Source organism: Microtus oregoni, unplaced genomic scaffold, assembly GCF_018167655.1.
Source record: "Microtus oregoni isolate MIOR12 unplaced genomic scaffold, Mior012 000003F_ref0000135, whole genome shotgun sequence".
In the NCBI taxonomy this organism is placed as follows: domain Eukaryota; kingdom Metazoa; phylum Chordata; class Mammalia; order Rodentia; family Cricetidae; genus Microtus; species Microtus oregoni.
The window spans coordinates 30,302,728-30,314,939 of NW_024543062.1; the positions used below are offsets into that span (position 1 = coordinate 30,302,728).

Consider the following 12,212-nt stretch of genomic DNA (forward strand, 5'->3'; position numbering starts at 1 on the left):
CATTGTCTGGTTAAGGCTATGGGGTCCTCAGTCTCTCTTTTTCTTTAATGAACAACAACCCACGCGCCCGCCTTTCCAGCCCCTACCCAATCCCCACTCCTGCTCAGGTCTTGCCCCTCCAAAGGACAGGTCTGGTGATCAGTAGGTGCAGCTAGCGCCCCCTGCCCAGGCTCACTGTCTGGTAGTAGCCATTAGTGTCTGTCCAGTGTCTTGCTGGAAGTTATGGGGATTTTGAGAGTGGAGACAACCAACTCAACTCATCCCTACCTGATTTTTTATGTGGGGGTAGAGATGAGAGGTAGAGAAAAGGAGGTGGTAGGGTGCTAAGTTAGAGGGTACAGGAGATAAGGCCACACCCAAGAGCAGAGAACATTGATGCTACAGATATTGTTCATCAACCACCATGTGGTTGCTGAGAATTAAACTCTAGTCCTCAGCATGAGCAGATGGTACTTTTAAGTGCTACGTTCTCTCCAGTCCCTGTCATAGCTGAGTGTCAGCTTCCCACACTGGGTAGGGAGAGCCTCAGCTGAAGGACGGCCTTCATCATGCTGGCCCATGGGCACATCTGTTGGGAATTTGCTTTCTTTCTTTCTTTTGTGTTTTTGGGGTTTGATTTTTGGAGACAAGGTTTCTTTGTGTATCTCTGGCTTTCCTGGAACACTCTCTGTGGACCAGGCTGGCCTCAAACTCAGATATACGCCTGCCCCTGCATCCTGAGTGTTGACAATAAAAGCAGGCACCATAACCACCATCTGGCTACACTCCAGTTTTTAAATGGAGTTTGTAGGCTAGTAAGAGGCAGCCTAAAATGTAAGCCTGTAGACCTGAGTTCAACTTAGGAATCCATTCAAAGGTAGAAGGAGAGAAATGACACTGACTCCACAGGGTTGTCCTCTGCTCACAATTGTGCACACAAGTGCTCTCTCTCACACACATTAATTAATTAGATAATTAATTGAAGATTGATTTCATGACTGGCTCTCCCTCAAAGGCTGGGTCAGGTCTTAGGACAGACTTTACACATAGTTTACACAGTTAACATGGAGGATTGTTGGGTCCAGCTACTCTTGTTGGAACCACACGTCACTATCAGCATCCCTCAGACCAAACTGGTGTAGGAGGTCCTTCTGTTTGTGTGTTGCTTTCATTGGTTGAATAAAGAGACTGCCTTGGCCTTTTGATAGGGCAACCCTTAGGTGGGCGGGGTAGGCAGAACAGAATGCTGGGAAGAAGGAAAGTGTGGCAGACGCCATGAATCTCAAGCCTGAGATGGATGTTGGTTAGAATCTTGTAGGTAAGGAACAGTCACGTGGTGATACACAGATTTAATAGAAATGAGTTAATCAAGATGTGAGAGTTAGCCAATAAGATGATAGAGCTAATGGGCCAGGCAGTAATTAATACAATTTCTGTGTGGTTATTTCTGAGGATAAGCTAGCCATGCGATAGGATGCGGCCCGCTCTCTCTCCTACTACACCCAACCCCAGGAGAAATGTCTATATCTTCTTATGACCTCAACGTCCTTCCACAAGGGAGGGACTTGGCATTTTGCCAGTCACTGCACTGAAGCTGGTGTAGGGTGTTGAGCCAGCCCTTTATCTGTGCCTCTGCGACAGCACTGATTCAGGCTCTGCCACCATCTACAGCAGCTCTGCTGGTCAGGACTGTCTGTGAGGGTGGACATATTCTACTTCTGTGCTACACACACGGTAGTCATAGGCCCCGCCTGCTGACTGGACCCTGTCAGAGCACAGCTACAGGACTGTAAAGAGAGAAGTCATTTGTGTCCTCCTCTCACTCGAGATGAAACTCCTGCTGGTTGTTCTGCTCACAGGTAGGACCCCTGTCCCCTCCGAGTGACCCCACCATCTGCCTTCCCTTCAAGTGCAAGCTCCCACTTGTCACATCTGAATTTTTGGTTTCCTGTTTCTATTGGGGTCTAATAGCCTCTAGGTTGGGGTTCCCCCCTCACCCTCATGTCCTCAATAGCTGGCACATTGACCTTAGAGAACTTCTTAGAAAAGTCCACTGTAGCCAGGAGTTGGTGGCATTTGCCTTTAGTCCTAGCATTTCAGAAGTAAAGGAATTTGATCTCTGTGAGATCAATGCCAGCCTCGTCTACAGAGTGAGTTCCAGCACAGCCAGGTCATGCTGAGATGTGCAGACTCAAGTCCACTGCATTCACTTGCACAAGCTAAGAAAGTCCCTCTGCCTGTGCCGTATTTCCTTGACACCAATTTATCTGGCCCTAACGTGCCACGGCAATTTGATTTTTTTCTTATCATTTTAAAAGATATATATTTTTATTTTATGTTTATGAGTGTTTTGTCTGCATGTTTTTCTGTGAACTATGTATGAGCAGTGTTTACAGAGGTGAGAGGAAGGTTGTGATCTTCCAGAACTGAGGTCATAGACAATTGTGAGCTGCCACATGGATGCTGGAACCAGACCCTGGTCCCTACACAAGCTCAGCAAGTGCTCCTGGCTGCAGAGCCATCTCTCCAGCCCTTACTGTTACTTTATATTACCTTAACGTGTGGACCAGGATGTCCTCCAGCTCAACACTATTGCCCGCACTTGAAACCTTCCTGCCCACACCTTCAAACTGTTAGGGTTAAATAGGTGCCTGACACCATTCTGAAATTTATTTTTCCATTTTGTTTTGTTTTAGTTTGATTGTTTTTTAACAAGACAGTTTCTCTGTGTCTGTCCTGAAACTGACTCTGTAGATCACGCTGAATTTGATCTAGGATATCCACCTGCTTCTGCCTCCAGATCGCTGGGATTACACAGTGTGTGCTCACTGTACCTGGCTTCTCTTTCATTTTAATGGGGACCAAGTATCCCACTGCACACTGAATCCCGTCTCATTTCCTGTTCCTCAGCTGATGAGCAGTTTGTTATGTCGTGTGCTGATGTTACACATGATGATCTGACCATTAGCCTTGTGTATGAGCTGTGCGTGGCCGTACAACAGATTCCTTCTGAGTCTCCAGTGTGAAACAATAGGAAGTGTTGGCTGCTTCTCTGGCTCAAGGTCTCAGCTAGAACTGTGATGAATCCCACTGCTGGCTGAGGCCGGTTTCACCTGGGCTTGAGTGAAAGTGGGGCAGTTCTCAAACTCAAGAGATGGCTGGATTGCTGGGTAATTGGCTTCTGACTGCAGAGTGTTCTTAGCTCCTTGTATAAGGAGCAGTGAGCTGCATTCCCAGCGGCCGGCTGCCCGCATGGCTAGTTTTACACCCAAAATAAAAACACACGAATTGTATTCTTTTAAACACTGCTTGGCCCATTAGTTTCAGCCTCTTACTGGCTAACTCTCAAATCTTGATTAGCCCATTTCTATTAATGTGTGTAGCACCATGAGGTTGTGGCTTACCAGAAGGATCTTAACCTGCATCCATCTTGGAGAGGAGAGCTATTGCGTCTGCCTCACTGCCTTTTTCCTCCCAGAATTCTGTTCTGTCTTCCCTGCCTACCTATATTCTAACCTATCAGGCCAAGCAGTTTTCTTTATTTTTTTTTAATTTATTTATTTATTAAGGATTTCTGCCTCCTCCCCGCAACCGCTTCCCATTTCCCTCCCCCTCCCCCGATCAAGTCCCCCTCCCTCATCTGCTCGAAGAGCAATCAGGGTTCCCTGACCTGTGGGAAGCCCAAGGACCGCCCACCTCTATCCAGGTCTCGTAAGGTGAGCATCCAAACTGCCTAGGCTCCCCCAAAGCCAGTACGTGCAGTAGGATCAAAAACCCACTGCGATTGTTCTTGAGTTCTCAGTATTCCTCATTGTCCGCTATGTTCAGCTAGTCCGGATTTATCCCATGCTTTTTCAGACCTAGGCCAGCTGGCCTTGGTGAGTTCCCGATAGAACATCCCCATTGTCTCAGTGTGTGGGTGCACCCCTCGTGGTCCTGAGTTCCTTGCTCGTGCTCTGTCTCCTTCTGCTCCTGATGTGGACCTTGAGATTTCTGTCCGGTGCTCCAATGTGGGTCTCTGTCTCTGTCTCCTTTCATCGCCTGATGAAGGTTAATATTCATGAGGATGCCTATGTGTTTGTCTTTGAATTCACCTTCTTATTTAGCTTCTCTAGGAACATGAATTATAAGCTCAATGTCCTTTATTTATGGCTAGAAACCAAATATGAGTGAGTACATCCCATGTTCCTCTTTTTGGGTCTGGCTTACCTCACTCAGGATAGTGTTTTCTATTTCCATCCATTTGTATGCAAAATTCAAGAAGTCCTTGTTTTTTACCGCTGAGTAGTACTCTAATGTGTATATATTCCATACTTTCTTCATCCATTCTTCCGTTGAAGGGCATCTAGGTTGTTTCCAGGTTCTGGCTATTACAAACAATGCTGCCATGAACATAGTTGAGCATATACTTTTGTTGTATGATAGGGCCTCTCTTGGGTATATTCCCAAGAGTGGTATTGCTGGATCCAGGGGTAGGTTGATCCCGAATTTCCTGAGAAACCGAAACACTGCTTTCCAGAGTGGTTGCACAAGTTTGCATTCCCACCAGCAATGGGTGAGTGTACCCCTATCTCCACAACCTCTCCAGCAAAGGCTATCATTGGTGTTTTTGATTTTAGCCATTCTGACAGGTGTAAGATGGTATCTTAAAGTTGTCTTGATTTGCATTTCCCCGATCGCTAAGGAAGTTGAGCTTGACCTTAAGTGTCTTTTGGCCATTTGAAGTTCTTCTGTTGAGAATTCTCTGTTCAGCTCACTGCCCCATTTTATAATTGGGTTGATTAGCCTTTTACGGTCTAGTGTTTTGATTCTTTATATATTTTCGAGATCAGACCTTTGTCAGTTGCGGGGTTGGTGAAAATCTTCTCCCAGTCAGTTTTCTTTATTAATTAACCAATGAAAGCAACAGATAGATAGTAGACCCACCTACATCATTTCCCCTTTTTCTGTTTAAACAAAAAAGAAAAACTTTCACTTTAACATAGTAAAATTATATATAACAAAGCAGTTATCAAGCAAAAATTACAGTTACAATATTTATATTTACTTTATCTTTTATCATAACTAAGGAAAACTATAACTATAACTAACAATTCTTTAACTCCATCAAAGGCTCCAGAAGGATATAATATTACCTAAGCAAACAGAAATAATCAACTTCCAAAACTCTAGAAATGACAGAGACATCTCGCTGCCTGGACAGTCACCCAAAGTTCCTCTGTACCATTGGGGCATCCATCTTCGGCCTTGAGGCCCACAGTATCCAGCAGACTTTTCCATAAAGCAGGAAATTTCAAAGGCAGTTCAGTCACTATCTACTGTGTCCTGCAGAATGTCTCGCAGACTTTTTTATGAGTCAGGAACCCCAAAAGACGATGTCACCTTTAGGCAAGTTCAGCAGTCCTCTCTCTGCGGGTTCTTTGTGTCCAGTTTATGCAATAGTCCAGGCTAGAACAGTTTCTTGCCCAAATGGCTATCAAACTCCATAAGGAGCCTCTTTAATGCCCATCTTCTTCTTGAAGTAGATTGGTGCTGCCAGGAGCAGACGTGTCTCATTGTCACAAAAAGCCCTAAGTTATTAAAACATTTAAAACGCCATATTCTGTAATCTTTGAAAGATATGAAGAATGCCTATCTGAAATATATCTATGCATTTATAGAAACTCTAATTAACATGACTATAAGCTTGACTATTATTGATGATTATCCATTAATAACCTATATATATTACATTTTTAAATGAACTACATAATCACAATACCTTAATCAATATCAGAAATACATATACATATAACAAAATTGACCTTAAATTTATGTCAACAAAGCAAAATTTATACCAATGCAAATTATTCATATCTATATCATATCCCCCTTTAAATGTAAAAGAACATATATAAACAATATTTGGGAATATGGGTAGTTATTTCTCTCCAAACTGCTTCCTGCTGTATGGGAGCGCTGTTAATCAGGTCTTTTATGGTGTAACCTGTGTGCTAGGTTCATCTCAGTCGGCAGTTGAGTGAAGTAATTTTTTGATGGTATTCACAGCAACCTTTCAGGAGGGCGTGGTCTATCATACCATATTGGGATCGAAGCAATCCACAGGGTCTCATCCTCTGTGAAAACAAAAGAAAACCCTCTCCAAAGCGTCATATCCTTAGATCCAAATTTGGAAGTCATGATACCTTTAGAACATACATGTAGTTTGGCAGACCACACAATGAAATGTCTTTCTGTATTTAGCTCCTTCACAGTCAAAAAATTCAAAGAAAATACAATATACATAATCCAAACTCTCTGTGAATTTTCCATCTTTACGTGGCTCATTTTTCTTTATTTTTTTAATCTATAATTATCTGTAGTCTGTCTCTTCAAAGACTTTACCCTTTTTTTTAAACCATTAACTTTATTCTCTATATTTTTTTAATTCTCTCTCTCAAGCCTACGTACAGTCATCCAACATTGTGACCCATTTAGAGGTCATTTATGTCTGAATCTGTCCTATTGTGAATCTGTAATTTTTTACTATCCAGGAGCACTTTTGATTTGCGCCTTTAAATCACTAAACACTTGGGAATCTAAGATGTGACATTCCTATGTCAAAAACAGGTACTGCCTGCTTGCCCCACCCAGTCCAACATGGTGGAGCCACTTGTGCCTCTGAGCTGCAGAGCTGCAGGCTGCTCTGGATGTTGGCTCCACCTCTCTGCAATTTCAAAATGGAGGACGTACCATCTTCTACTAGCTCTGGGCCACCAGGTAGGAGCCGCACTCAGCACTTTAACTCTGAGACTGAGCATGCGGCACAGAAACTCTTTTCATCCAAGTTACAGCCAAATCTGACAGGCAGAGCACTGCACAGCCTGGAAACATCTCTCTGCATGACAGCAGGAATCTGCCATGCTCTCCCTCCTGCCTAAGCCTGATTCCACAGTCTGCCCAGGCGGGGAGCGCTGAGCCATTGGCACGGTCTCAGAGGAGTTTCTTCCTGATCCCAAGTGGGAACACAAATATCCAGTACCATAAAATCCATTGAAATGCTTTAAAGCCAGAGTTTGCGGTAGTGCTGGTGGCACAGCCCCAGGAAGCTGCATTTTAAAACAGCAGCTTTTTTCCTGTTGTGGCTGCTGAGTCAGGGAAATTTCTCTACAGCACACCCTAGCAAACAGCAAAAAGCCGTGTTAAACTCTGTTTTTTTCTGTGTTTAAAATTAAGCTATTTCAGGTTTTACATGGATCCAGTTTACCACGTTGGGCACCACTCGGTAGAAGGAATGGCGGGCTGCATTCCCGCCCGCATCCTGGCTAGGTTACCCCAGAAATAATTACATGGAAACTGTATTCTTTTAAACACTGCTTGGCCCATTAGCTATAGCCTCTTATTGGCTAACTCTCACATCTTGATTAACACATTTCTATTAATCTGTATAGCACCACAAGGTGGCGGCTTACCAGGAAGATTCTTAACCTGCATCCATCTTGGAGAGGAGAGCTATAGCGTCTGCTTCACTTCCCTTCTTCCCAGCATTCCATTCTGTCTACTCCGCCTAGCTAAGCTGCTGTCCTATCAAAAGCCAAGCAGTTTATTAATTAAACAATGAAAGCAACAGATAGACAGATGACCCACCTACATAAGCTCCTAAAAACAGGGACCACAGGGAAGCTCACAGTGTGGCTGCTGTCTGCCCTTACAGTCAGAAATGAGAAGGCAAGCAAGGCAAAGGCAATGTGTTTAGAACTCAGTCTTGGAGAGTCAGCCCAGCCCAGTACAGTGGTGCACATTTATAACACTACCAGTTGCGACACTGAGGCCACGGGGATGCTACAGAGTCTGAAGCTAGCCTGAGTTACAGGGCAACTCCCTGTCTTAAAAAGTTAGACACCTTCCTGATTGGGCCTGGTGACTTGAGTTTGGTCTCCATGACCTACATAGTGGAAGGAGAAAAGCAACTCCCTAAAGCTGTCCTCTGACCTCCTCTTGTGTAGTGTCACATTGATGAGTGCTCCCAAGAATGTGCTTACCACCCTGCGTGCAGGGCAGCACACATACATGCACACACACACACACACACACACACACACACACACACACACTCTATTCACTGCTCTCTCGACGCAGCAGCTGGGAGGAGTCAAGGAGGAAGCTGGCAGGCAGGCATCAGACCCCGGGTAGAGCCAAGTGGGGTTTACTGGAATGTGCTGTGTGTTCTTGCAGCAGGCGCTACTGCACACAGCATCAGCCGCCGGGCTGTGCAGAGGTTTGGAAATGCCTTCGACTGCTACTCCAAGAATAATATCTCTACGACAAACATTCATCCATGGCCGGTGTACAAAATATTTGGCTGCATGTGTCGCACACCCAACTTCAACCCCCATGTGGATGCTACAGCCAGGTGAGTGATGCATCTGGTGGGGACTGGATCGTCTGCACTGGGATGGGGAAAGGACACAAACACAGCCTCTCATGAGGTATGAACAGGAAGACAGGCATATTCACCAAACATCGTGTATTTTGTTTGGTTTATTTATTATTTATTTTTGCTTGTTTCCCAACAGTGGTTCTCTGGATAGCCCCAAGTTTTCTGAAACTTTCTCTAGAGACCAATCTGTCTTTGAACACAGAGATCTCCCTGCCTCTGCCTCATGAATGCTCAGATTAAAGGCTTGCATCACCACCCAGCATGTATATTCAAGAAGTGTCTTGTCATATAAAGAAATTGGTCCAGAAGGGCCCTGTGTCTAGTGGTCCCTGAAAGCAGAACTGTGAGATATAAAGAGTGGGCCTCGCTGTCCTCAGGCCCCAGACCAGGGCACGGCCATCACAGCCACCATCAAGTGCCAGCCTCAGATTAAAAAGTCATCAAATCCTGAGAATTTATAATTTCACTATATTCCTGCAGCTTTGTTAAAAAATCACTTTTTGGAGACAGCATCTACTCTGGTATCCTTGACTTTTCTCGAACTCAGAGAACCAACTGCCACTGTCTTCCAAGTACTGAGATGAAAAACAGAAAACACACACAAGTTGCTTTCAATAAATATGTGCTAATAGAAATTAGAGATTATCAAGCCTCAGGACCATTTCTTCTGGATCATTGTGTTGTTTAAATTATCTTGACATGGTTGAGAGACTGCAAGTGAGAACTGACCTCCTGTGGGTCCTCACTCAGCCTCGGCTGTTCCTTCCTCTCCCCAGGTGCTGCAAGAATCATGAAAGGTGCTATGAAGAGGTGAAGAAGCTTGGAGGCTGTAAAATTTCCGAAGACAACCCCTATGCCATCCCCTACTCATACTCCTGCTCTGGGAGGAACCTCATCTGCAATGGTAGGTTTTCCTCCGGGAACTCTGCATTCTCCTTGGCTCTGGGCATGTTTTGAAGGGGCACAGAAGTAACAAGGACAGTCAACGTTCAGTGACTACTTTGATCTCATTTGAATCACCACAGGTTTATTAGGTAGATACTTAAATTTAGATGAGGATATTGATGAGGAAGATGAGGAAGACCCAACCACTTGTCTAAAGGCACCAAGTTTAGAAGTAATGGCTTTGGTTCTGGAAAACAGGTCTACATCATTGCAATGCCTTTAAAAAAATTTAAAGATTTTATATATTTCTGGGAGAGATATGCCTGTGCCAAACACAGGTGTGGAGGTTGAGGAAAACGAGCAGGAGTCTGTTCTCCTTCTGCCACGTGAGTCCTGGAGCCAGAACTTGTGTTCAGACTTGGCAGCGAGTACCTTTCTCCCCTGAGCCATCTTGCCTGCCCAGAGTCTCTCCATTTAGCTGCTGTGTTATACTGATTCCATATTTACTAAACAACTGAAAGCTACATCATGAGCTACAAGACAAACACTGGACTAAACACCTACGCTGGGCAAGATTTTTCATTCCCATTTACAGGTGAGGTTCAGAGGGTTAGGAATGCAGCTCAGCTGCTGGAGTGCTTGCCCAGCATGCACAGAGCCCTGGATCCATCCCCAGAACCCATACATTGAGTGTGGTGGTTCACAGCAGCAATCCCAGCACTTGGGAGACAGAGGCAGGAGGATTGTCTTAAATTGTGTAATTTCAGAAGTGGGTGTTTGCTGCGGACTGACTCTCTTGGAGATCGAAGACCGAGGGAGAACAGGGGTGAAGACTTAGGAGAACCCAGGAATCAGCGAATGACAGACAGACACAACTCTAATGATATTTGAATCTGCTGCAACTTTACTAAAATTCAAGCATCACTTTTAAGAGATTACAGAAGGAAGTTGGCAGACATAAAAGTTTCCATAGAAAAATGATTACAGGCAATTGATTATTCTCAGCAAGTCTTGTGGTCAGGGCCAGGTGGACAGAGCTTTTCTTTGAAATTCATCTTACACCACTAACTAACTCTGCTTTCTCATGGCCCTAAATAATATCTGCCCTCAAGATAACCAGGGTAACCAAAACACCATTCTTTAGGATTCCACCCCCAGGGTTTGTTCCAATATTGAATGGCTGGCTTCATGTTATCAAGAATATCTTGCCTTTCTTTCCTATCTAAAATGTACCAGAGGTTTCTCATTCTGGCTAGCCTCTCCATAAATGGTAACTCATGCCATTCCATACATTTTCCTTCATAATTTGCCCATCTTCTACCAAATCTCCTATCATGAGCTCTTTCTGTTCTAGGGTATCTGTAAATTCCCCCAGAGAGCGAGCCAGAGTCTTAATCATAACATTAATGGCCTAAATCAAGGGAGGGAATTGACGCATCAGTTCCTCCATATTCAAGGAGCCGTTGAAAATGTTTTCTGGTTCCTTGAACAGATTAAGTTTTTGTCAAAAAAAAAATAAAACAAAAAAAAGATAACAGTCAATACAAAAAACCATCGCAAGGAACAAAGTGAACGAGGTCATTGAGGCTAATCAGACACCTCAACTCGAGCAGACTGCCAGAAAACCACCGGGGGCCAAGCTCCAAAAAGCACGAGCCCCTCATTTTAAAACGGCCACCACCTGAGAGGCATTTTATCACACAGGCGAAACAGCCGTGGATGTGACAAGTGTTCATAATTGTTGTTCTCCTGGTTTTAGGATTAAATATCCACGTTTATTTCTTTTCCTGTAGAGGAATGAGTTGGCATCCCCTGTCTTCTTCAGTCACTCTCCACCGTGTCTTTAGAGGCTGGGGCTCTCACTGAACAGAACGCTCATCTTTAGCTACGCTGACTGTCAAACAAGTTTTGAGGATCCATGTTCCCCACTTCCCAATAGAGTTCCAGATGCCCCAACCACACCTTGAATCTTGCATGGGTGCTGGGCATCCTAGGTCAGGCCCTCATGCTTGTATGGCAACTGCTTTACCAACGGTGCCATCTCCCCAGCTCCACAATAAATATTTTTTGGTTTTTCAAGACAGGGTTTCTCTGTGTAACAGTCCTGGCTTACTGAGATTCTATCTTTGAACCTGGTTGACCTTGAATTCACTGAAATCCTCCTAACTCTGCCTCCTGAGTGCTGGGATGATTTTTATTATTATTATAAATGTGTTTCAACAATTTGGCCAAACCAATATATTTAATTTGCTTTGTCTCTCAAGCCTAACTCTGCACCTATGGGAGGGCCACCAGCTTCTTTTACCTACAAATGGCAGCAAACAGGGTCATAGCCTCCACTCAACTCCCCTTCACGATTCTCTGCAGATGAAAACAACGCCTGTGAGGCCGCCATCTGCAACTGTGACCACAAGGCTGCCAGCTGCATCTTATGGGCATTTTCCAACACGATGTTTGAAGAAGTTGGCTTCAACACCTTCTGTTAGACTTATCGCCTCATTTACTGCATACACCTCCGCTGCCTGACAGGTTGTGTTCACTACACACTGTGCCTTCCAATAAAGCACCTATAGAAAGAGCTAAGCATTGGTGATGGTTTTCTCTGTCTACCAAACATAAGTAGATCCTCAGAGAACATCATTCGCCTAGCCCTGGAAACTGAAGGTTAACAGGAAAGACATTGCCATTGGCAGAGCACCTTGAAGAGTGGGTTGCTACGGGACAGTGGCCTTATACTGTTTAAAGATTTGTCATTTATATTGGTGTAATAAAACGCTAACTGGCCAGTAGCCAGGCAAAAAGTATAGGCAGGGCAACCAGACTAGGAGGATTCTGGAAAGAGGAAAAGCTCAGTCTACAGTCATGAAAGACGAAGCAAGAGCAAGCAAGATGAGAATGCTTCATTGATAAACGTACCAAGCAATGTGGC

The 12,212-nt window shown here is 44.4% G+C and overlaps 1 protein-coding gene across 1 annotated transcript; it reads left to right on the forward strand.

Moving 5' to 3' along the window:
- The first annotated feature begins 1,807 nt into the window (after positions 1-1,807).
- LOC121446179 (phospholipase A2-like) lies at positions 1,808-11,769 on the forward strand. Its single transcript, XM_041648666.1, has 4 exons — positions 1,808-1,838; positions 8,194-8,371; positions 9,175-9,302; positions 11,651-11,769. Exons 1-4 carry the CDS (start codon positions 1,808-1,810, stop codon positions 11,767-11,769), a joined length of 456 nt encoding a protein of 151 aa, XP_041504600.1.
- The last annotated feature ends 443 nt before the right edge of the window (positions 11,770-12,212 follow it).

Excerpts from the sequence above, each read along its gene's own strand:
- LOC121446179 (XM_041648666.1), top strand. The coding sequence starts at position 1,808 with ATGAAACTCCTGCTGGTTGTTCTGCTCACAG. Across the intron at positions 1,839-8,193 it reads GCTGGTTGTTCTGCTCACAG|CAGGCGCTACTGCACACAGC; the intron begins GTAGGACCCCTG and ends GTGTTCTTGCAG. Across the intron at positions 8,372-9,174 it reads CATGTGGATGCTACAGCCAG|GTGCTGCAAGAATCATGAAA; the intron begins GTGAGTGATGCA and ends TCCTCTCCCCAG.